The sequence below is a fragment of the Canis lupus genome, chromosome 7, assembly GCF_011100685.1.
Source record: "Canis lupus familiaris isolate Mischka breed German Shepherd chromosome 7, alternate assembly UU_Cfam_GSD_1.0, whole genome shotgun sequence".
Lineage (NCBI taxonomy): Eukaryota > Metazoa > Chordata > Mammalia > Carnivora > Canidae > Canis > Canis lupus.
The window spans coordinates 39534945-39561359 of record NC_049228.1 but is presented as its reverse complement, the minus strand read 5'-3'; the positions used below and the strand labels follow the sequence as shown (position 1 = coordinate 39561359).

Here is a 26415-nt window from a genome sequence, read left to right as displayed (position 1 = left end):
GCCTTCCCCTCCACTTCCTTCTTGTTCCCTGCTTGGGTGGGTTTGACTTCTTCATTCTACTCAGAAGACTGCAGTGTCACCAAATACCTCCACATGGTTAATTCCTTGTTAAAAGAATTAATTTGTACATAATCTTTCTTTACTAGACTAGTTTGCAAAATTTTATTCCTTTGACCACTTCCTTTTCTCTTGACTTTTGAGGAGACTACTGTCTTGGCTTTCTTTCTACTTTTCTAGCTGATCTTTTTTGTCTATTTCATGAATCTTTATTCCTCTGTCTGCCCTTTAAGTTGTTGTTTTTCAGATGTATGTGCAATTGCCTACTAATCAGTCTCTGTCTGAATATGAGTATGTTTGATTTTCAGAAGGAGCCTAAGAACTACTGGTGTACATTGAGCAAGGATGTTTTATCTGACAGATTAAAACAGAGGGAGTACCTGGACCTTACAGCAATTTGTAGGGCTGACTAAGCTTCCTTTCCAGCAAAGTGAAAAGTAAAAGTACTCTGGTCCTTCTGTTATTTTCCTCAGTAAAGAGGGCTCAGAAATACAAGACTGGATAGGAATACAAGAGCCAGGCAAAGCAATGACTTTTTGGCTTTGTTAAGGATGCAGGGCATTATACTATGAAGATAAAAACCAAGAAAGGTTTTGCACAGAGTTAACATGATTAGATTTTTGCTTTGCAGAGATCACTCTGGCTGCAGACTAAGGAATAGATTGGAAGGGAACAAGAATTGATAAGGAGCTCAGTTAAGAGGCTTTGAATATTCTGAAGGCAGGATTATCGATTAGGATGATGAGATGGTGAGAGAAGTGGTGTCAAAGATGATAGTTAGGTTTCTGGTTTGTTTGATATAATGAACAGTGATGCTATTCTCTGAGATACAAGGCCCTGAAGAAAGGTCAGGATTTGTGGGGTCTGGGGACGGATCAGGGTTCACTTTGGGGCATGTTGAATTTGAACTACCTTTGGTCCATTCTAGTGGGGATGTCATAGAAGCAGTTGACTCTATGTGTCTGGAGCTCAGAGAAGCCAGGGCTGAGATGATGCATTTGGAATAACTATAGGAGTGGAAGCTTAAGGCATGGCCATGGGTGAGATTGCCTAAGGAAAGTGTATGAAGTGAGCCAAAGAACTGTAGCAGCTCTGGTCCAAAGAAGGATGGCTGCAGTAGACACATGGGTTGGTCAGAATCAGGCTAGAGAGAATGATGAGCAAGAGGATGGGTGTGGGTATCACCAAAGCTAAAGGAAAAAATTATATCAGAAATGGGGGTAGGTCCTGGTTGAAGATGGTGATGTAGAAAGATTCTGAATTTACCTCTTCCCACAGACACACCAAATCTACAGCTACATATGTGGCAGTTTCCTCTAGAAAACACCCCAAAATTGGCTGATCAACTCCTAGTGATTGGGTGAATAAAGAAAAAAGCTGTGTCAAAATGGTTAGGAGAGGCCAAGACACAATCTCACTGTAAACCCTACCCACAGTGTAGCAATCCACATTCAGGAGGAAACTCAGAATCCTGATCTCCCTGAGGAGCAAAGAGTTGGAACCCCTACATTGGTCCCCTCAAATTTTAAGATCTATGCCTGTAAGATGAGCTCCCAAAACAGCTAGCTTTGAAACCCAGGGCTTTAATCTATGAGACCTACAAAGCTATACTGAACTGAAAAACAGTTCTTAAGGGCTCATGCAGACTTGCCACCCCAGAGCCTAGAACACAGACAGGTGGGAGACTAAAAAGTTCCCAGTTGTTCAGTGAAAGAAGCCTATTTGTCCTAACTCTGAGGGTCAGGCTTCTGAAACACACACCCAAGGGCCCACTGAAATGCTTTCCAAGATGGAGGCTGGCAGATGCCATCCTTACCCTCTCCCTTGCTCCAAGCCACCATTTTCTCCCAGAATAGAATATATACACTCATCTGGCACCCTGATTTTTGTGACCACCACCTTTGGGATACCTCTTGATGGCCTGACTGGTGTCCAGAGGTGCTTACACTCACAAGTCCCGTAGGCCTGTAATAAGGGGAGAAAGAGTTCTTAATTGGCTCCACCCAGGGCCCAGCACACACAGAAGACTGAGACACACCCCAGGTTGTTCTGAAAAAGGAGTCTGTTGGCTTGTCCTATAGCTTCAGCCTGCAGAGCTGGCCTCTTGTTTGGCTGAAGTGCTGTCTGGGGACAGAGGCCAATGGGCACCATCTTGGTACTTTCCTTCTGCCTCATTCTGGGTCCCTGGAATCTCCTCAGGAGGGAGCTTGTGCACTGATGCTGCACCCTGATTTTTGTGTCTGCCATCCAGGAGACCCTTTTGAACTCCTGGCTTTGGTAACCATGGGGTTTGCACGTGTGAGTCTGCTGAACTGTTGCAAGTGGAGAAATAGTTCTTAGTGCCCATCCCAGGGACAGAGCAGAGATAGCATACTGAGGTGTACCCACAGTCTGTCAGATTAATGTTGGGGGGGGGGTGTAGGTTAATCACTTATGTCCTAGTATGAAGGTTAAAAGATAAAAGTAGTAAAAAGAACCATAAATGCAAAGTTTTGTTAATGGATACACAGGATAAAAAGATGTAAATTGTGAACATCAAAAGATGTAAAATGTAGGATGGAGGATTAAAAATAATAGTTTTAGAATGCATTCAAACTTATGTCGCTATCAACTTAAATAGATTGTTATAAGTTTAAGTTGTTTTATGTATGTTTCATGGTGAGCACAATGCAAAAACCTATGTAGATTCACAAAAGATAGAGGGATGTAAGAATATGTTGTAGAAAACCATCAGCTCACAAATGAGGGCAAGAGAAGAAGAAAGGAACAAAGAAATTATAAAACAGCTGGAAATCAATTATCATTAATTACTTTAATTAATGAAAGTTACATAAAACAACTTAAATTTAAATGTAAATGTACTAATTCTCCAGAAAGAAGATCTAGAGTGGCCAAATGGATTTAAAAAAAAAAAAGACCTAGGGATGCCTGGGTGGCTCAGTGATTGGGTGTCTGCCTTCAGCTCAGGGTATGATCCCAGATCTGGGATCAAGTCCCACATCAGGCTCCCTATGAGGAGCCTGCTTCTCCCTCTGCCTATGTCTCTGCCTTTCTCTCTCTCTGTGTGTCTCATGAGTGAATGAATGAATGAATGAATGAATGAATAAATAAATAAACAAACAAGACATATATATTTTTTTAAGTTTATTTGAAAAAACAGCACAGAGGGAGAGGGAGAACAGTCTCCCTGCTGAGCAGGGAGCCCAACCCAGGGCTTGACCCTAAGACCCTGAGATCATGACCTGAGCCAAAGGTAGACACTTAATTGAGCAACTCAGGTGTCCCAAATGAGACCTATCTATATATGGCTTACAAGAGATTCACTTCAGTTTGTACAAACATTCACGACTGAAATGAAAGGATGGAAAAAATATTCCATGCCCATGGAAACCAGAAGCTGTGGTCATAATAGACTGTAATAAGAGACAAAAAAGTCAATATATAATGATAAGGGGGTCCATACAGGAAGATGATATAACACTAGTAAATATGAACTCAATGTTGGGGCAATTAATACATATTGACAGACCTAAAAGAAATAGATAACAAGACAGGAAGAGTAGAGGACTTTAATGTCAATGGACAGATAGATCATCCAGACAAAAAAATAAAATAGAAAATCCCTCCTACAATAAGGAAACATTGGTCTTAACATGAGAGACCAGATGGATTTAACAGATGTAGTAAAACATTTCATCTAAAAGCAGCAGACTACACATCTCAAGTGTATGTAGGAAGGACATTCGCCAGGTTACATCATACAACGGGTCACAAAACAAGTCTTAATAAATTTAAGCAGATTGAAATCATGTCAAGCATCTTTTCTGCCACAATGGTAAAAACAAAACAAACTAGAAATAAGTTCCAAAAAGAACACTGGGGAAAAAAACAACAAAAAACAACAAAATACCCGAGACAAATAAATATGGAAGTACCAAAACTTACAGGATACAGCAAAGTAGTTAGAAAAGGGAAGTTCATAGCAGTGCAGGCCTACTTGGATAAATGAGAAAAATCTCAAACAATTGAAGTAGAAAAAGAACAAAGCCAAAGGTTAGTAAAAGGAAAAGAATAACAGATCAGAGCAGAAATAAATGAAATAGAGACTAAAAAGACAATAGAAAAGACCAATGACACTAAAAGATGATTCTTTGAAAAGATAAACTTGACAAACCTTTAGCAAGAATCACATAAGTGTAAAAAGACTCAAATATAAAACGAGAAAGAGGAGATGTTACAGTGGATACCATGGGATCAGAGGCACTATAAACAATTATGTGCCAACAAATTGGATAACCCAGAATAAATGCACAAGTTCCTGGAAACCTACAACCTACCAAAACTGAATCATGAAGAAATAGAAAATTTGAACAGAACAGTCACTATTAAGAATTTGAATCGGTAATCCACAAACAGAAGCCCAAGACCAGTTGGCTTTACTGATGAATGCTACCAAACATTCAAAGAAGATTAATACCTATCCTTCTCAGATTCTTCCAAAGGTAAGAACACTTCCAAACTCAGTTTACAAGCTCATTATTACCCCGATATCAAAATCAGACAAAGTTGCCATAGGAAAAGAAAATTACAGGTCAATATCCCTGAGGAACATGCAAAATTTCTCAACAAAATATTAGCAAACCAAATTCAACAATACATTAAAAGCATGAAACTCCTAGGAGAAAACATAAGTGGAAATGTCCTGGATGATTGGTCTTGGCAGTGATCTATTTTTGGATTTCACATTAAAAGCAAAAGTAACAAGCAAATACAAACAACTGAGACTATATCAAACCAAAAATCTGCACACTGAAGGAAAACAGCAAAATGAAAAGACTATGAAATGAGAGAAAATATTTGCAAATTATGTATCTAATAAGGGTGTCATATCCAAAATATATATAAAGAACTCCTACAACTCAATAGCCAAAAGAAACCCAAACTAATCCAACTAAAAACAGAGGACCTGAATAGACATTTTTCCAAAGACCTGCAGATGGCCAAGGTAATCATCAGGAGAATGTAAATCAAAACTGGAATGAGCTGTTTACCTCACACTTGTTAGAATGGCTATTATCGAAAGATAAGAGCTAGTGTTAGTAACAATGTGGAGAAAAGGGAACCCTTTGTGCTCTGTTGGTGGGAACATAAGTTGATGGAAGCCACTGTGGAAAATGGTATGGAGGTTCCTCAAGAAATTAGAACTACCATATGATCCAGTAATTGCTTTTCTTCATATTTATTTAAAAGAAATGAAAACTCTCAGAAAGCTGTATTATATCCCCACATTCATTGCAATGTTACTTCCAAGACAGAAATAAACTCTTGATGGATGAATGGATAAAGAAGCTGTGATATGTATACACAATGGAATATTATTCAGTCATAAGAAAATGAGATCTTGCCATTTGTGACAACATAGATGGGCCTTGGCAGCATTGTACCAAGTGAAATAAATAAGTGAAAGACAAAGTATGACAATATGATCTCACTTACAGGTGGAATCTAAAAAAACCACCAAACTCATGGGTAGAACAGGTGGTTCTAGAGGCAGGGGTTGGGAGTGGATAAAATGAGGGAAAGTTGTCAAATATATAAATTTTTAGTTAAAAATGATGAGTACAGGACATACAACATGGTGATTGTTAATAGTGTGTTGTAAATTTCAAAGTTGCTAAGAGTAAATCTTAAAAGTTCTCATCACAAGGAAAAAATGGCAACTGTGTGATTAATGTTAGCTAGACTCATGATCATTTTGCAATACGTACAAATAACAAATCCTGTGTTGTGCACCAGAAAGTAATGTTGTCAATTATATCTTAATTTTAAAAAAGAAAGATGTCAAAAGTAACAATACTGATAACGTTGTGGAGAAAGGTGAGATAGAACTCACCAACTAGAGGGAAGTGTGGTCTAGGAGCAGGTGAAACTTGATGGCAGCTCAAGCTCTATGTTGGAAGCTGGATACACAAAGGAAAAGAGGAATGGTTAATGCTGTAGGAATGAGAGGGGTGGGGTCCAAATGAAAGGCTGAAAGGATTGGTTTGGATGGGGAGAGAAACACCTCATTTATGAAGTCAGATAGGAAAGGATGATGCTGGGGTGGACTCGGCTGACTTAGCACAGGCATGTTGAAGGAATTCCCATCTGATGACTTTATGTGCCTGGGGAAGTAGGCATGAGGGTCAGGTGAAGTAGAGAGATTGGAGGTGTAGGTTCGGGGGTTTGTAGTGCATGGAGACTGAGCTAGGCTGAAAAGCCAGAAGGGCAGGTGAGCCAGGCAAACAGGATTTCAGGTTAGTGTTCAGGGTCAGTTTGTGATTCATTAAAGTGGATTTCGGAAGTTACCAATCCACTCATTTTTGGGTATTTGTCTAACAGCGCTGGGCTGTGCAGACGTAGGCATACTGAGCACATAGAGTTGGATTCTTCCAGGGCCACTGTTCTGCCATGGAGAGAAGATAAAAGAGTTGAGGGTATTGGCCAGAGTGTTGAAAGACAATGTAATTTCTGTGGGATAAAGAGACATGAAAATAAACAGAAGGAGGATGGATAGTAATGGGGCCGTGAACTGGAGGTGCTGATGAGCTAATGAAAATTGGGAGTACTGAGCAGGTTAGAAGGAGAGAGGCTGGTGCTGACAGGCTCTAGTGGGTAATCTCAGGAGTGGTTGGCTGAAGCCAGAGTAAGCCCTCCCTGAGTCAGGGCTCCAGAGCAGTTGAGTGGCCAGGCAGTTGGCAGAGAGGCCAACAAAGATGAGTATGATGCCATAAAAAGCTTGAGCTTTGGGGGAGTAGGATTTTCTTTTAGGGCGAGTTGTAAGGATTTGCAAGTGGTGAGTAGGAGCAGGGAGGGAAACAAGCCCTATGGAGGCTTTTGGAGGCATTTGGAGTGCAGGCATGTTAACAACCATTGTTTGGGAGGGCTGCACATTCCTGAGGTCTGGGAAGTCTCTGGGTTCCAATTAAGGCTTGGGAGTGAGTGTGAGAAACTCTTGGAAGAGCCTTTAGGGAGAAAGGAAGGTTTGCAAGGTTCTCTCTCAGACTTTCCACTGAAGCACACATTTCCTTGTGTGGTCTCCTGAACAAGACCTTACTCTCACCCCTAGCCCTGTCAATGAAAAACCTTACCATTCATTCAACATTTGATTTCGTGGAGCAGGATGGGTGTGTGCTCTCTGATTATACAAACAGGATGTCTTCTTTCTCTCTATCTTATCCTGTCTTGTCTCTCCTCTCATTTAGTTTTATTGGGTGAAGTAGAACTTTGCTGGCTATCTCACTTATACTCATTTTGTTTGTAATTCTGTGTCTCATCCCTACTCAATTGAAGCTCTGTGCTGTATACCACATAAATCTCTGTTAAATCAATGAAAAAGTGTAAAATTTATTAGCTTTTGAAAAACTGCATTTTCAGTAATTTCCCCATTCTTCTTCATGCTGAGAATCCACGAATCAGGTAAGTCAGGGAAGAATCTGAGAAACAGAAGAATCTTTTTTACATTTGTATCTAAGCATTTTTTGGCTGCAGTTAGCAAATTAGAGTTAACAAAAGGATTTTGTTATTTTTTTGCATGAGAATTCACATTTTAAAGACTTCTTGTAATGATAAAATTAACATTTATCTTTGTACGCACTTATTGTGTGCTGTAAACATTGATTAACTTAATCCTGGTAACACCCTATGAGGTTCTCACTGTAACAGATCTTGTTTCACAGGTGGGTAAAGAAAGGTAGATGGGTTACTTATGAAATAAATCACGGAACTGAGTGGTAAAGCTTCTAACTGCTTGGAACAAAGGCAGTCTAACTCTGAGCCCATGCTCTTCAAAACTGAAATTATTTCATGATCGACTGACTGTATGGCCTGGTGTGTAGAATTGCCCTGGTATTATTTATAGCTCTTGCTGGTTTCTCAGTTAATAATGCTTTTGTTTTCAGATTACTTTCAAAAAAGTAGAATTCAACAAGAATCTTCAAAACCAGTTTCTCGTAAGAAGGAAGAAAAACCAAAGGGAAAAAAGGATCAAACTCATGGTTGTCCAGAATTTAAGAAAAAAAGGCTTGTGTCATATGATAGAATAGGTACGTAGTATCACTGACCCAGATTGTTTAGAAGATACTACACTTTTTTCCTGATAATTTTGTGGTTTTATGTGTTTGAATAGAACACTGACTTTAGAAGAAACAATCTTACTGAATTTTATGTGTTTGGTTGCTTAAAGAACTGTTTTTTAAAAATCTTTTTGAAAACCTAAACTATCAATAGATTGAAAAATTGTACACTATGTTCTTAGAAACAATCTCTGAAGGTTACTGTTATAGAATTATAAATAAAGTTGTATGGCTTTGTTTTATCCTTTGAGTAAGATTTTGTGGTATCATTAAATTTAATTCTTTTGTGTCTTTGACATAAAGTTTAAATTCCCAAATAAATAATTCATTTACACTGATTTTCCTCACTAATGTTTAACAGTTTGTGCTTTCTCTGTACCTGAAATTCTTATTTGTTTTATTAAGTTTGACAGGAAAAGGAAAACTTTTCTAAGTTTCACCAATATACCATAGTCCAAGGCAGATTAGTCATAAAACTATTGACACCTAAACTTCCTCACTTAACCAGACTTCGTTTTTTTAAAAAAGAAGTTCCTCACTATGATAAATGCCTCCCAGAGCACAAAACCACATGAGTGTGGTGGTTCATGCCTTGTCTACTCCCCTCCCTCCTGGTGAGTGATGCAAAATCTGTGAGTATGGTGGAGCATTGCTTCTAGGACTAGGTCAGTCTCTCTCACATTGTTGAGATGTAATAAGACCTCTAATCAGCTGACTTCTTGTTAATCAAAAGGAGATTTTCCTGGGCGAGCCTGCCCTAATCTGACAAACCTTTAAAAAAGACCAGAGCAGTAGTAGATGCCACACTGCTGCCTTTGAAGGGGTTGTGGAGAGGGGCCAACAGTAGTAGCTGGCCAGCCACTAGCTAGAAGATGGAGGCCTCATCATGCAGCCACAAGGAAATGAGTTCTGCCAACAACCTAGGGGAGCTAGGAGGCAGTTCTGTCCCTAGCTGTGTCTCCAGATGAGGGCATCATCCACTCACATGTTCATTTCAGCCCTGTGACATCCTGAGCACAGGACCTAGCTGAAATTTGCTAGACACCTGACCCGTGTAACATGTAGTGTCTTAGCACCAGTTTGTGGTAGTTTGTTACATGGCAACAGGAAGCAAGTACAGAAGTAAAATGGTACAAGTTAGCTCAAGGTGCTCCCCCTTCCACTCCCTGTCCTCAGTTACAGGAGGTCCAGCTGATAGTCACATTGACATGAGTGACTGTCCTTTCCATGGATTGTCTACATTTATAGTTATTGTGGGAGTTTAAAAATGTGTCCATGTGTGTTTTGGTACTCCATCCTTCAAAAGGTGGAGCCTTACTCCTTTCCCTTAAATGAAGGCCAGACTTAGTGACTCCGTTCTAGCTAGTAATACAGTGGATATGATAGTCTACAATTCTACGGAGTAGAATGTGGCGGTGGAAATGATGGTGTGTCCTCCAAGACTAAGTCATAACAGGCATAGTAGTCCCTTCTACTACATACTCTTCCAGCTAGCTCACTCTCTGAGGGACACCAGGGTCATGTGAGACATTTGCACAACCCTACAGAGAGGTCCATGTGAAGGAAAAGCTGAGATGACCTGTGTGCCGTAGCCATGTGCTGGAGCTGTCCAGGAGAGGGGTCCTCCAGCTCCAGGAAAGCCTTTAGAGGATTGATTGTAGCCCTAACCGACATTTTGATTGCAACCTCATGGGAAACTGAATTCCTAACCCATAGAAAGTGTGAGATAATACATATTTGTTTTAAATCTCTAAATTTCAGGATAGCTGCTTATACATCAATAGATAACTAATACATCCATAAAATGTATGGCATTATTTTGTGTATGCAGAAGCACACACCACAGTATTGACCAGAGTAAGCTAGATATAGAAGAATACATAAAGTAAACACTAGAATGAATTGATCTCTAATCTTAGAAATCAGGTCAGTGGTTACTTTTGTGGGAATGGGATGAACTGGGCAGGGTTTTGAGGCAGACTTCAGGAGTGCTAGTGTTGCTTTTTTTCTTGATTGGTGTGCTGGTTCAAGGGTATATTAATGTCTGAAAGTACATTAGGCTGTATGCCTATGAATTATACCTGTACTTTTTTGTATGTATATTATACTTCAGTGAAAGTTTTGAAATATGCACATATGTGATGTTTTGCACAATAAAACATCTGTGTCTTTTTGTAACCTGTCCTTTTCAGGTTGTTCATGTTGATGTGTGCTTTTGGAATTTACTCTCTCTCCCTTTTAAGATGACTTTTTGTCTAAAATGTCCTCTTTTCTCTTTTTGCTCCTCTCAAGCCTTATGTTAAGATCCATTTTTATGAGACTTCTGTAAAGCTTTCAGTAAGGTCCCTAGTCTGCGTTGATCCTTCTCCTTGGAATTAACACAATATTTACTAGCAGTATTATTCATTTGACAATATTTATATATTATCTTTCATTATGAGGACATTCACATGGTGGAATAGTATCATCACTTAAACATTTTAAACTCCAAAGCAGCAGAAGTTCTGTTTTAAACTTTTTTGAGAGAGAGAGTGGGGGGAGGAGGCAGAGGGAGGGAGAGAGAACCCCAAGCAGACTCCCCACTGACAGTGGAACCCAACGTGGGCTTGATCTCACAATCCTGAAATTGTGACCTGAGCCAAAATCACTACTCAAAACGCTTAACCGACTGAGCCACCCAGGTGCCCCTGCATTAAACTTCTTAAAGGTTTTATTTTCATCCTAAAGATATGTAATTTTACCCTTAAGTGCTGGAACTCTTCATTAACTATTGTCTTCACTGTTTCTCCTGCTGAAGATTCTGTCCTGTGATACTGCTTGTTAAAGGCTATACAATTAGAAGGTGAGGGAACTGGAAGTTCAGCCCATTGCTTGCTGATGAGGTTTTATTGCATCTATATCAAGATATTGTGGGGTGCCTGGGGGGCTCAGTCATTTGGGCTGTTGCCTTGGGCTCAGGTCATGATCTCAGGGTCCTGGGATCAAGCTCCATGTCAGGCTCTACATAGACACAATAAATTTAGTCTTTTTTTTTTTTTTTAAGATTTTATTTATTCATGAGAGCCAGAGAACCAGAGACATAGGCAGAGGGAGAAGCAGGCTCCATGCAGGAAGCCCAATGTTGGACTCGATCCCAGAACTCCAGGATCATGCCCTGAGCCAAAGGCAGATGCCCACCTGCTGAGCCACCCAGGTGCCCTGATAAATTTAGTCTTTATGCTGCTCACTCTCCCATTTTTTCTTTTCATGGTTTTTCTCTGGAAGGCTTTCTCTTGAAAGTTGGAATTTCCTGACCTTAGTTCTGGTACCTGTTTTCTTGACTCACTGTGAAAGTGCAATACAGGCTAGTCTCCTCATATTTCTGTTATAAAGAATTGCTTTTTTGGATCATACCATGCACCCAGCATGGAAGGATAGTGCCACACCTTGCCATGTTAGGTGTATAATATATTGTCTGTTATTAGTAAATACCTATGATATTCTGCATTAATCTGGCTTTTTAGAAAAATTTTCCCCCAGCATTTTGGAGGATATATATTTTCCTTAAATTTACTACTTATTCTGAAGAATTGTTATTTTAAAATTGTCCTAAATTGCTTCCATTCTCCAGTGGTCTCTATCATTAAATCCGCCAGATTGCCATCAAGAATGGATGTGTTAATTTATGCTTTTGCAGTATTGCATGAGAGGAATACCCTGGTCAGCAGTTGCTGTTTCCTAACTTAATTTTTTGCAAGTCTGATGAGTGAGAATGACTTTTTTCATTGTAATTTTAATTTATGATTTCCTGATTACTAATGGGGTTGAAAATTTTTTGTGTTTACTGGCCATTTGTCTTTCCATATAAGTTGTTCATCTTTCTATCAAAATGTTTATTTTTTATTGATTGGAAGAACTCTTTAAATATTTGGTATATTAATCCGTAGCTTCTTACATAGGTTATAAACATTTTATTCTAACTTGACAATTATGCTTTAGCTTTATTTATGGTGGCTTTTCATCTGTATGAATTGCTAAGTTTAAATAAGCCAAATTTATTATTCTTTTTTTTTTAACATGCTTTGATTCTTTTTCAGGAATATATTATGTGTTTTCTTCTAATACTTCTATAATTTTCTTTTCCACACTTACTGCCATAATCCATCTATAATTTACGCTTGCCTATAATAGCGTAGTTTCCCAAATGGCTAACCACTTTGCCGTTATGATTCATAACAGTTAATGATTGCTCTACTTATTTGAAATGCCTTTTTTCACTTACTAGATTCTCTTTTGTAAATGGTCCTATCTCTGGACTCTAATCGGTTCTACCGATCTGTTTTTTCCTATGTCATAACCTCGCTACTTTGATTTCCACAGGTACGTGCTGTTCTGTCCTAGTCTGCATGGCTTACCTGTCAGCTGGACATAAGCAGTTTGTACTGTCCCTAAGCGTCAGTACTTTGCCTTCTCTCTTCCACACCTATTAGTAACTGGCTTTTTTTTTTTTTTTTTTTTTTCAGTTAAATATATTAAAGTTCTTTCTGTGTTTAAGCAACTGATAGGGTCTAGACTAGGGTGAGACAGGTAAGGCACAAAGTTAAAAGAGGAATTTACTCTTAGGGTTGTGTAGGATTGTATCCTGGTCCTGACACCATTTTACACAACAGTTCCAGGCTCATTAGTCCTGAGTTTCTAAGAAGTTGTTTTGATCAGTTGATGTTTGTGATTTCTGGAGAACCAGAATTCTTGAACAACTTCACAGCATTGCTGGTTTTGCCAACATGGTTTCTGGGTTGCTTCTCTTCCTATGATTAGTTTTATCAAGAAAACCAGAAGGACTAAGGGGACGAGCTGTAGAGCATGGTGAATAAAAGCCAAGAAAAGAGAATGTTTCAAGAAGGAGAGAATCATTAGCTGCTAAGAGGTCAAGAAAGATAGACTGAGGGGCAGGTGGGTGGCTCAGTCAGTTGAGTGTCCAGCTTTTGATCTCAGTTCAGGCCTTGATCTCAGGGTTGTGAGTTCAAGCCCTGCATTGGACTCCACGCTGGGTGTGGAGCCTACTTTAGGAAGGAAGAGAGAAGGGGCAGGGGGAAGAGGGGAGGAAGGGAGGAGGGAAGGAAGTCTATTGCATGAGAATCTTTAGAAAGAATATTCCTGCCTTTCCTCGTCATTGCTTCTTTCCTGGTCCTGCTGTTTCCACCCAATTTGGCTTCTGTTTGAGTGTCATCTTGTGCCAACTATCTGTGCAATTGTGAAATTAGGTCTTTTGTAATATATATATTTTTAAAATATTTATTCATGAGAGACACAGAGAGAGGCAGAGACACAGGCAGAGGGAGAAGCAGGCTCCCTATGGGGAGCCTGATGCTGGACTCCATCACAGGAACCCGGAATCATGCCCTGAGCTGAAGGCAGACACTAAACCACTGTGCCACCCCCACGTCCCTGTAATATCTTTTTTAAATGGAAAAATAATATTCCTTCCTCCAGCTTCTATTAAAATTAAATTTTAAGCTATATTTTCTCTTTCAATTATATAGTGTTTGTATGAACATTAAGTATAAGTTTCCATTTAAATTTTTTCTCTATGTAGAAATATTTGGAATATTATACATTATTAAGTGATGCCCGTACTCATACTTATATTAGATATATATTTTTTTAATGTCCCAAACCAGAACCAGAGGATGATGATGTGACAAGACATATTATTAGACTAAGAGAAAAGTTTGGTTGGCAGACAGTGTTACCACAGCACTATTTGGAGTACAGAAGCTTCAAAATTGCAATTCAGAAGATTATTCTAAAGGTATGTCTATTAAGAGTTAACATTTAAAACTGTATCCTGATTTCTTTTACTTCACAATATATTACATCAAAATTAGACATTATTATAGTAATATCAAATTATAATCATTGTTTCATAGTAAATGCTTATGAAAGTGTTGAGTGTCATTTCACTTATTTCAAGAATGGAGAACAGATAAGATATATATGCCTGAAATTTGAATCTCTTATATTCCTGTTTATCAAATTTTTTTGTTATTTGAAAAGAAATTCTAATGTACTTCTATAACTGTATCTTCACTCTTACTGCCTGGTACCTGATTTTCTGTCTCAGTATCTTTGTATTTCCTTCTTCTTTCCTCTTTGGAGAAGTTTTTAATCTTGTGCAGGGTCACATGACCAGAGGGTACAAGCAGTGAGAAGAAGTAAGATCTGCCTCCTCTGCCCTTCAGTACAGGAGATGGAAGATTGGGCAGGATCATCTAGTCCTACTTTTAGACCCAAGATTCTCAAAGGGCAATCCCCAGGCAATGAGCATCACCATCACCTTGGAGCTCCTTAGCCACACATATGCTCATCTGCACCCCAGCCCTTCTGAATTGAGACTCTGGGGGTGGAACCCAGAGACCTGTACTTTATGACACTCTCCAGGTGATTCTCATGTACAATTGAGAACTGTTGTTCTAGACCAGGGGCCAGGTTAACTTTTTCTGAAAAGTGCCAGATAATAAATATTTTAGGCATATTGCAGGCTATCTGATCTCTGTTGTAAATTACTCAGCTCTGTCATGGTAGTTCAAAAACAAGAACAGTATATAAACACATGGGTGTGGCTGTGTTCCAGTGAAACTATATTTACAGAAGTAGGCACCTAGTCCTGGCCATAATTTGCTGATTCCTGCTCTAGACTGTTACTATGAGGATAAATGGTCTTTGTATCATTGTTAGAGGCAGCATTAATGTGAAGCAAAGTACCATGCATTATAGAGTCAGAGTCGCCCAGTTTTGAATCTGTATTTCTTTGCTCACTGTGTGATTTTGGGCAAGTTCCTGACCTCTCTGAGCTTTAGCTTCTTTGACTGTGAAAGAAAGTCTAGTCTTTCTAGACTAGAGAGCTGTGAAAAATTAATGAGGAATTAATGTGGCATGGTATCTGGCATATAGTGGGCATGGTGGTTTAGAAAACACATAGGTATACATGGGCTTGATATCCTTGGACTCACTAATAGGGTATGTTTCATTTGTAAAGGAAGGGTTGAGAATATGAAAAAAATACATGTTTTTAAATGGAAAACAATTTAATTGAAACATACTATGCTTCTAATAAGTGGATGATATAATTACATACATGACCCACTTGGATAATTATGTCTACGTTAAGTTTCTAGTATCTTCAACTTTCTGGAACATAATTAGAACGAAAATGATTCCAGTGGCCACATAACTGTAACCAGACCACTGTACTGTACAAATCATCACCCAGAGCTTATTTATTTTATTTTAGTTACAGGTTTTAAACTTGCTTCATAAGGTTTCTGGGTGCATATCATATCAGAGGTTAGAACAAGACAGAGAGGGGTGCTTGGGCTGTACAGTCAATTGAATGTCCAACTCTTTTTGGCTTCGATCGTGATCTCAGGGTCGTGATATTAAGCCCTGCATTGGACTCCATGCTCACTGCAGAGTCAGCTTGAGATTCTCTCTCTCCCTCTCCCCCTACCTCTCAAATAAATAAATCGTTAAACAACAACAACAACAACAAACAAGACAGTGAACACCTGGGATGAGTAAAGACAAACAGTAACAATATTTTAAGGAGGACAAAAACTTTTTTAGAAGAAAAACTGGATCTGAAACTTTAAGTGCCAGTAATTAGAAAGTCCCAAAGCTAAAAGAAATAAATTTCACTTAAAATTTTTTCTTAATATGAAGTGGCTGATTTCTCAGTAATGCCAGGTAAATAAGAAAGGGGCATTATAGTATATTGCACTGTCGGGCAGCCCCTGTAGCGCAGTGGTTTAGTGCCGCCTGCAGCCTGGGGTGTGATCCTGGAGGCCTGGGATCAAGTTCTGCGTCGGGCTCCCTGCGTGGAGCCTGCTTCTTCCTCTGCCTGTGTCTCTGCCTCTCTCTCTCTCTCTCTTTCTCTGTGTGTCTCTATGAATAAATAAATACAAATCTTAAAAAAAAAAAGTATATTGCACTGTCTCAGAACATGGGTTTATTCAGACTTGTATTCACATCTCAACTTACCCCTTCCTGTCTTTGTGACTTTTCCCAAATTTCCTAATTTCTCAAAGTACTAATTTCTGCATCTGTTTTATGAGCTTAAAATAAGATGATCATCCCTGTATCCCTGTGGGTAATTTAAAAGGTTAAATTCACAGGGTTAAATTCCTGTGGTTATAATATGTATGAAACATTTATTATTTATTAAATATTTACTTTTTACTTCACAAATATTAGTTATTATTATAATACTAAGCCACCATCATTATCAAACTAAAAGATTAACATGCTCAAAAGGTGGGGCACCTGGGTAGCTCAGTGGGTGAAGCATCTGCCTTCTGCTCAGGTCATGATCCCAGGGTCCTGGGATTGAGCCTACAGGGAGCCTGTTTCTCCCTCTGCCCCTCCCCACTGCTTGTGCTCTCTCTCTCAAATAAAATCTTTAAAAAAAAAATAGCATGGTCAAAAGGCTTCTGGTGTTGGCAAATTTACTGAAAGTGGGGCATGTGTGTTAAAGGTATGTTGCCAGTTCTTCATGTGAATAAGCATGCATTGGGAAGCACATAGATGAATTTCTCACCACATTATGAGAGTGAAAATTACATATTATGTCTTTCATAAGATTGATCTTGTTGAACTTTGGACACAATTTGATGTCAGCTTTCCTCAGTGATATTACTCTTAATTTTAATCTCAAATTGTTTAAATTTACTGAGGAATCTGTTCAGTCATTTTATTAATTTGATCAAGTTAATTATTTTTTTTGACCTCAGGAACCTTTAAAAGATGATGGAGAATTTATATATTGCCTTCCTCGGAAAAATAGTCAAGTTCTCTATAATCCATATGATCTTCAGGTGGTCTCTGCCCACAGAGCTAGACATTGCAAAGAATTTTGGGTTGTTACTGCATCATTTATCTCAAAGGTAATATAGAGTGGGTGTTTTCCACTAATGAAAAAATATTATCCAATTTAGAATATCTTTGTGTATATCAGATAAACCTGGTCATTTGAGAGACAGTTTGTGTTTAAGATACTCTTTGGGAGAAAATTATTTAATAGCAAGGTTTTTTTCTTTTTTATAGAGATACAGGTTTAAGGATTCAATTAATGTCAAATACTTTATTAAGTGTAGTTTTTTAAAAAGAAAACTCAACTATAGGGATTTGCTGACAAAATAGGAATTATAATAGTAAAAGAAAAAAATGTTTCTCAGGCTTGTCAGAAACTTCATTGCCAGTTGTAGAAACCCCCCATTACATTCTTGCATAGCACTTTCATACTTCTCACAAGTTGTAATTATACAGTTACTTGTTTTGATCGTTTTCTTAGTGTCTGTCTGCTTCCCCCTACTCTCCCAACCTCCCAACTACACTATACTGTAAGCATGTGAGGGTAGGGCCACATCTGAATGAAGCAGATCTGTAGGTGCAGGTGTAGAGATATATCCCTGATGTGTATTATCAACTGAAAATGGGAGGAACAGCTTGTATATAAACAAAAGTACACAAATACATATGTGCTGATATAGAGGTACTTTTATTGCCAGAAGAAATTTAAGGAAATGTTAACATTCAGTTGGGGAAGAGGGACTCTGAGGAAGGGAATTCCTTAGGAAAGGCCTGTGGTTCTTGAATGTCAAAATAGGGCATCTTGGTAATGGGGTTATTAGCCCCTCTGAAACTACTACATCTTTGTGGTTAAAATTGAGTTCATACATATGACTTTTATAGAAAATGTGGAAATTATGAGACTGAAAAAATGAACATATATTTGTGAAAAGCATCTCAGGGTGAGGAAGAAGCTTCTCTTATTCTTTCTCTATTGGAGCATGAGAAATAGCATTAGAAAAATGGCAAGTATAGAAGTAGTGTGGGAAGGGAAGTCAAGTTTGGGTATAGATGAAGCGGTGGAGGTATTATATAGAGAACAACCTTAATTATAAAAGCAAGTAGTTATGAGGCAAACATAGGCTTTTTTATTTCTTTAAAATAGTGCATATTTTTAAAAGAAAGTCATGGTTTTGTGCTTTATATTTGCAGGTTACTAAAATAGGTGATGTAGAAGAAATAGAACTCATACCTACCTTGGAATGGCTTTTAGAAAGAACATGTTACTCTTTATTACAGCAATTCAGGATATTTCCCAATTTTCGGTGAGATGAAAAAAACCCCAATTATTTGTAGTATGGCCCTATTGAAATAGCAACTGCCTGGTTGATATGGGTGTTCTACTACATAATTCTATCTTTATGGGGAATATTAGAGGAAATGGGATATTCCATAAAAGTATTTTAGACAAGTTGGAGGTGTAGGGAGATCCTGACTTCACCACCTCTCAGGCACAACAATCCTACAGTTCTATGTGGAATAATTTCCTTTGGAAAAGTTCTGGAAACTAGATGGAGAGTAACTCCACCACAAAAATTAAAGGCAAGATGAAGACAGGAGAAACAGAGATGCACTTTCACCAAAAACCCCACCCCCCAGTGTGGCAACCCATGAACAGGAGGGAGCTAAAAAATGTGGAAACTTTACCTGAGGAGTAGGGAATGTTTCCCTCATCAGGCACCCCAATCCTTGGGTTCTGCACCAAAGAGATGAGCCACCAAAATGTAAAAACAATGGAGACTGGTCCAGAAAAACCATAGAACTTAGGGAATGGAGAACCTGCTCATAAAGGGTTTGCATACACACTCAACTCACCCTGGGACCCAGAACAAAAGTTGCACCTTGAAAAACATCTAGGCCACATGTAAAGGAGACCCACTTACTATTCTTAAAGTGAATGTCAGAAAGGCAGGAACCTTTTGGGACATTTTTAAGGAGAAAAGTGCTGGAAGGTACCATTTTTACAATCCCATTCTACTGTGCTAATGCCAGGGTTGACAGGCACTGATTTGGCAATCTTCCTGTAACCTGGGCACACGCCAACCCCCCATGCCACAGGTCCACCACAGCCATCTGGGCAAGCATCCCATCCATCGTTAGCCATAGCTGCATCCCTACTGGCCATGTGAGTGCCATGCCCCTCCAGTGCCACAGACATGGTCTTGCCACAGCCAGTGGTGTGCCACAGTGCCACCCTTGTCACAGTTGGGACTCCCCTTGAGCACCTAGCACCGGTGGTCAGGGGTAATTGTGCATCTCAGCCTCACAGGTCACCTACATAAGGCCACTTCTTCAAGTTTGGGAGAGGTAGCTGTTTCACCTAATACATAGGGAAAAAACAAAATCAGACAAAATGACAAAGGAATATCTTCAAATGAGAGAACAAGACAAAAACCTTGGAAAAAGACATTAATGAAATGGGAATAAGTAAATTACCTAATAAAGAGCTCAAAGTAATGGTCATAAAGATACTTACTGAACTTTGGAGAAGAATGGATGGGCACAGTGAGAACTGCAGCCAAGAGAGAAAATACAAGAAAGTACAAAATGGAAGTCACAGAGCTGAAGTAGAATAAATTAACTGAGAAATACGCTAAGGGGATTTAACAGCAGACTGCATGAATCAGAAGAGTGGGTTAGACGGTAAGCTAGAGGACAAAGTGATGGAACTCAGAGCAGCAAAAAGAAGTTTTTATAAAGTGAAGATAACATAAGTGACCTTTGGGACAATTTTGAGTGGAATCACATTCTCATTATAGGAGTTCTAGAAGAAGAGGGGGAAGAAAGGGCAGAAAAACATATTTGAAGAAATAATGGCTGAAAATTTCCTTAATTTGGGGAAGGTAGCAGACATCATGTCCAGGAAGCCCAGAGAGTTCCATGTAAGAAAAACCCAAAAGAGACCAAAATATAGCATAATTAAAATGTTAAATGTTGGAGATAGAGAATCTTAAAAGCAGTGAGGGAGAAACAGCTTACTATATACAAGATTTATCCGTATGGCTATCAACAAATTTTTCAGCAGAAACTTTGCAAGGCAAAAGGGAGCAGCAGAAAATATTCAAAGTATTAAATGAAAAAAAGAATGCAACCAAGAATACTCTGCCCAGCAAGGTTATAATTCAGAATTGAAGGCGAGATAAAAAGTTTTCACATAGCAAAAGCTAAAGGACTTCATTACCACTAAACCAGCCTTATAAGAAATATAAAGAGACATCTTTAAGCTGTAAAGAAATGGCACTAATTAATGACTAGAAAACATATGAAAGTGAAAATTTGACTGGAAAAGGTAAATGTATGGTGAAGGTAGTGAATTAATCATTTATACACTAATACAAAGGTCAAAGACCAATGTAGTAAAAACAACTAAAACCACAATAATGAGTTAAGGAATATATAAAAAGTTGTAAAATGTGATATCAAAAACCTAAAACAAAAAAACAAAAAACAAAACAAAAAAACCTAAAACATAGGAGAAAGGGATAAAAATGTAGAGTTTTGGAAGTTATTCAAATTTAAGTTGCTATGAACTTAAAATACACCTTTATATACATAGGATATTATATATGAACCTCATGATAACCATAAAACAAAAACTTAGTGAATACATAAGATGAATGAGAAAGGAATCTAAACATTAAAGAAAGTTATAAGGTGTCAAGGGAAGAGAGAAAGAATAAAGGAACAGAAAAAAACTATAAAAACGATTCACAAAAGGGCAATAAGTACATACCTATCAAAAATTAGATGTAAATAGACTAAATTCTCCAATCAAAAGGTAGAGTGACTGAATGGACTTAAAAAAAAAAAAGACTCCTGCAAATGCTGTCATCAAGAGACTCACTTCAGAAGTGTAAAGGCATGCTTCTAAAAGTGAAAGTATAGAAAAAGACATTTTATGCAAACAAATGAAAAGGCTGTTGTAGCTATATTCATACAAAATAAACTTAAAGACTTATAGAAAACAAAGTAGGGCATTACATAGTGATAAAGGAGTCAGTCCGGTAAGGGGATATAATATTTATAAATTATATGCGCCCAACATAGCACCAAATGTATAAAGGATATATCAGCAGACCTAAAAGGAGGAGACAGTGATACAATAATAGGAGGAGACTTTAATTAAACACCCAACCCATGTCAATTATTAGATCACCCATGCAGGAAATCAATAAGGAAACATTGGCCTTAAATGACACATTAGACTAGATGGACAATAGATTATACAGAACATTACATTCAAAAGCAGCAGAATACATTTCTCCTCACATGCACATGGTACTCTTTCCAGGATAAATAATGTTTGGCCACAAAAAAGTCTCAATATAACGACTGAAATCATATAAAGCATCTTTTTCAACCACGATGGTATGAAACTAGAAATCAGTTATAAGAAGAAAACTGGGAAAACCATAAAAACAAGGAGCTTAAGCAACATGCTATTGAACAACAAAGAGGTCATTGAAGAAAGCAAAGGAGAAATAAACCTAGAGACAAATGAAAACAAATGTGGCATCAAAAATCTATAGGATATAGCAAAAGCCGTTACACGAGGGAAGTTCCTAACAATACAGACCTACCTTAAGAAACAAGAAAATCCCAAACAGCCTAACTTTACACCCAAAGGAACTGGAAAAGAAGAAACAAGTGAAACCTGAAGTTAGTAAAAAGAAGGAAATAATAAAGATCAGAATGGAAATAAGTAAAATAGAGACAAAAAAACAATAGAAAGGATCAGTGAAAACAAGAGCTGGTTCTGTGAAAAGACAAACAAAATTGACAAACCTTTAGCTAGACTAACCAAGAAAAAGAAAGGGCTCAAAATCAGAATGGAAGAAGTTACAACTAATACCGTAGAAATATGAAGAATCATGACAGTTGCTATAATTATGCATAAGCAAACTGAACAACCTATAAGAAATGGATAAATTCCTAGAAACATACAACCTACCAAGACAATCATAAAGAAATAGAAAATTTAAATAGACCAATGACTAGTAATGAGATTGAATCAGTAATCCAAAACTTCCCAAGAGTCCATGACTGTTGACTTCATTGGTGAATTCTACTAAACATTCAAAGAGTAGTTAATACCTATTATTCTCAAACTCTTCCAAAAAAAAAAAAAAAAAAAAGAAAAAAGAAAAAAAGAAAAGAAAAGAAAAAAGAAACCAAAAAATGGAAGAGGAAGGAATGTTTCCAAAGTCATTTCATGTGGCCACCATTACACCAATACAAAAACCGGAGGACACCACACAAATAACATTGCGGGCCAATTTCCCTAATGAACATACAAAAATGCTCAATAAAATACTAGCAAATCAAATTAGAAAATGGATCATATACCATGGTCAAATGGCATTTATTTCAGGGATGGCAGGATGGTCCACCATCTGCAAAATAATGTGATATATTGTGATACACCACATTTAAAAAAAAATCATATGGTCATCTCAATTATGCAGGAAAAGCATCTGAAAAATTCATTTATGATTAGAACCCTCAACCAAGTGCTTATAGAGGGAATATACCTCACCATAATAAAAGCCATATATGACAAACCCACAGCTCAAATAATATTCAACAGTGAAAAGCTAAAAGCTTTTCCTCTTGAAGATTAGGAACAAGACAAGGATGACTACATTTCCCAGTTTTGTTCAACATAGTACAAGAAGTCTTAGCCACAGAAGTTAGGCAAGAAAAAGAAGAAAAGGCATCCAAATTGGATAGGAAGTAAAACTCTTATTTACAGATGACATTATACTATATATAGAAGAACGAAGCTGTGGGGCACCGGGGTGGCTCAGTGGTTGAGTGTCTTGACTCTTGATTTTGACCCAGGTCTCGAGTCAATCAGGGTCCTGGGATTGAGCCCCATATAAGGCTGCATGCTCATTTGGGAGTCTGCTTCTCCCTCTCCCTCTGACCCTCCCCCTGTGCTCTTACACACTGTGTTTCTCTCTTTCTCTCTCAATAAATATATCTTTTTAAAAAAGAAAATGAGCAGAGAATCTGAATAGACATTTTTCTAGGACCTACATACAGGTGGCCAACAGAATCATGAAAAGATGGTTAATATCACTCATCAGGGAAATGCACATCAAAAACCACAGTAAGATATTACTTCCTACCTATCAGAATGACCATTTTAAAAAGAAGGTTTGATGAGGATGTGGAAAAAAGGGACCGTTGTGCACTGTTTGTGGAAATGTAAATTGGTGTGGCCACTCTGGAAAATAGTCTGGAGAGTCCTGAAAAAATTAAAATTAGTACCACTATATGATCTAGCAGTTCCATTTCTAGATATCTTTTCAAAGAGAACAAAGACTAATTTGAAAAGATACATACACTTCTTTGTTTAGTACAGCACTTTTATAATAGCTAAGATAAGGAAACAACCATGGTATTCACTGATGAATGGATAAAGATGTGTATATATAAAATGAAGTAGTACCCAGCCATAAAAGAAACTGAAATCTTGTCATTTATGTCAATATGGATGGGACCCTAAAGGTATTATGCTAAGTGAAATAAGAGAGAGATAGATATTATTATATCATTTCACTTTTATGTGGAACCTAAAAAACAAAAGTTACACTCAAAGTTACAGAAGACAGAGGTGTGGGTTGCCAGAGGGGAGAGGTGTTGGGAGGGGGATGAAGTGAGTGAAGAGAATCAGAAGGTAAAAACTTGGAGTTATGCAGTAGACTAAGGGGCAGTCAGTAATATTGCGTTAACTGTACCCTAACAGACTAACTCACTGTGCTCATCAGTTCACTGTATTTACAAACATCAGATCACTGTGTTGTACACCTGAAACTAATATACTGTATGTCAATTAGACTTGAATAAAAATTTTTTAGACAAAACTTAAGTATTAAAACTTCTTATCTTTTATGATAAATATTGTAAGAAAAAGATTTTTTGTGGTTGAATTTAAATTAACCATAATGACCTTAACTTGCCTTTTGTTTTTCATGCAGTTATTCATGAAACATATATACTGAGAGTTTGCTAAGATCCAGTCCTTGTTCTAGATGCTGGGGATACTCTATTGAACAAAAGAAACAATGTCCTGCTCTCAAGTAACTTATAGCGGGAGGGAATAAACATATAGATGTGTAAGATATCAGGTAGACAAGGAATGCTATAATGGAAAATAAATCAGAGAATTAGGGAGTTGGGCAGCTTGTTGATTCAAGGTCATCATTTAAAAATTTATCTAGTTTCTAAGGGACATGACAGGAGACCAGGACTTCTAGACTCCTGATCCTTCACACAGTAGCCCCAGACTTGTTCTTCTAGTGTTTATATCTAGTTTTTTTTCTTTTTTTACCCTTGTTTCTCTTTGTATTAATTGACACATGATGTTACATGAGTTTCAGGTGTACAACATAGTCCTTTGACATGTATGTATGTGGTGCTGTGCTCCCAACAAGGGTGGCTGCTGTCACTGTATCATGCCACTACAATGATGTTCTTGTTTCTGATGTCTGTATTTTCTTGTGGTCTGCTGCTATCTGCTGGAGACTAGGGAAAAAGATAAGTAATATTTTAAGTGGTTACATTTTTTTAAAATGTTGTTTATTCATGAGAGAGACAGAGAGTGAGGCAGAGACACAGGCAGAGGGAGAAGCAGGCTCCATGCAGGGAGACCAATGTGGGACTCGATCCCAGAACTCCAGGATCATGTCCTGAGCTGAAGGCAAACTCTCAACTGCTGAGCCACCAAGACATCTCAGTGGTTACATTTAATATGATAAATAATTGAAATAACTAAGAACCTGAGGAAGTTTTTAATAAGCGAAGTGAATGGATTTTGTGGCAGAATAGTTACTCATAGAACAGATATTTGCTTTGTACTTCTGTTGTTCTATTGTCATGGGCACTGGAGATAGAACCACATGAAAAATATATAAGGTTCCTGTTGCTATAGAACTTCCACTCTAATGGAGGGAAATAGATAATAAGGAAATAAGATTATATTTCAGTGAGTGGTAAGGTCCAGAAAGATAATAAACGGGCAACGGAGCTGGTCCCGTTAGGGTCTCAACCCACGTCACGTGGCCGCAGAGGTGATTGAGGGAGACATGGGTCTGACCAGATCCTCCTCCAGAGTCCACATGACAGTGGTTTTGCCGGCAAGCAGGCGGTAATACCAGCTTATGGTATCGTGGAGAGCAGTATGGTCTGCATCTTTTGATTTAAACTGTCCCTGCTGTACTTTCCACTGGCTGCCTTGCCTGTCATAAATCCTGGGCTCCACTCCTCTAGAAATAATTTTAATTAAACTTTTGAAACACAGTTGACCTGGGATGAGTCCTCTTTTTATAGAACATGTGACATCACTTAGTACATGGTCAAAATGATATATTTTCTTTATTCATGTTAAAAGTATAAACTGAAGTTTAGGCATTTAAAACTTACAAATCCATTAGATTTTTGAATTTTATTTTTAACATATTTTGTGAAGTTTAACAACAAATTAGTTACAAGACTAACTTGTAACAACAAGTAACATTTCAAGTAGAAAAATGAGGTAAATCTATAGCATTGGCAGCTTCCACTGGCAGTGCAATGTGTGAAGTGTGGAGGTGACTCACAGCAGCACCAGCTTCTTAACTTTGGGGGCCTGCCTGGAAGCATTGCTTTGTGGCCTGGTGTGGACACTCCTAACACTATCATTGGGGTGATTCATCTGGGATTCTTTCCAGGGATCTTCTAGAGTCATGAGGCTCCATGACCAGAGAAAAGTGAGATAGGAATTTAGCTAGAATGCCTTTTGGGAGCCTGACCTAACGTTAGAAGCATTTCTGATTTCTGAGGCTTCAGGTATGCCTGTTTGTGTTGTGACATCACAGGATTCTTTCTGATTCTCAGTCAGCCAGAAAGATGAGTAGCTTGGCTTCTGGGGCACTCCTGCCCCACCAGCTCCTCTTGCTACATGAGGAATCTCACCTTGGCAAACAAGCATCACCTCAAAAGTACCACCAAACATCATTAAATTTATTCTCAGATGGGTTCTTTGGAATTTTAAAATGATAAATTCATCTTTTCAAAAACATAAATATTAGATATCAAAATGACACACACTTTCTTTACATATCAATATAAAATGATTTCTTATCAGTATACTTTTTCATTATCACTGGAAACTGAATCCTGATTCTTCTTGAAATATGAGTCTCTTAAAAATAGTAAGCTAATAAATTAGATAAGGGGCAAGAATATATGTTTTTAGTTTTTATATTATTGAGATGTAACTAAATTTTGTGTCTATGAGAATTGCAACAACTCTTGCTGTTATGTTCCGTTGATAGTTTGGGAGAGAAGTATTTAGGTAAAATTTAGGATAAGT

The 26415-nt window shown here is 38.0% G+C and overlaps 1 protein-coding gene across 17 annotated transcripts in view; it reads left to right on the top strand.

Moving 5' to 3' along the window:
- The window catches only part of DNAH14 (dynein axonemal heavy chain 14), a 333811-nt gene that overhangs the window by 34866 nt on the left and 272530 nt on the right, over nt 1–26415 (top strand). For 16 of the 17 annotated variants that reach the window (XR_005362291.1, XR_005362292.1, XM_038542857.1 and 13 more), the window contains exons 4-7: nt 7998–8141; nt 13832–13962; nt 16940–17092; nt 18210–18322. Coding sequence is in view for 15 of the 17 variants with exons in the window: in XM_038542857.1 (XP_038398785.1) it covers nt 7998–8141; nt 13832–13962; nt 16940–17092; nt 18210–18322 (541 nt within the window). In the remaining 2 variants the exon portion in view is untranslated. Of the gene's footprint in view, nt 1–7997; nt 8142–13831; nt 13963–16939; nt 17093–18209; nt 18323–26415 lie in introns of those variants that run through there. The other variant, XM_038542867.1, reaches the window with a different exon arrangement.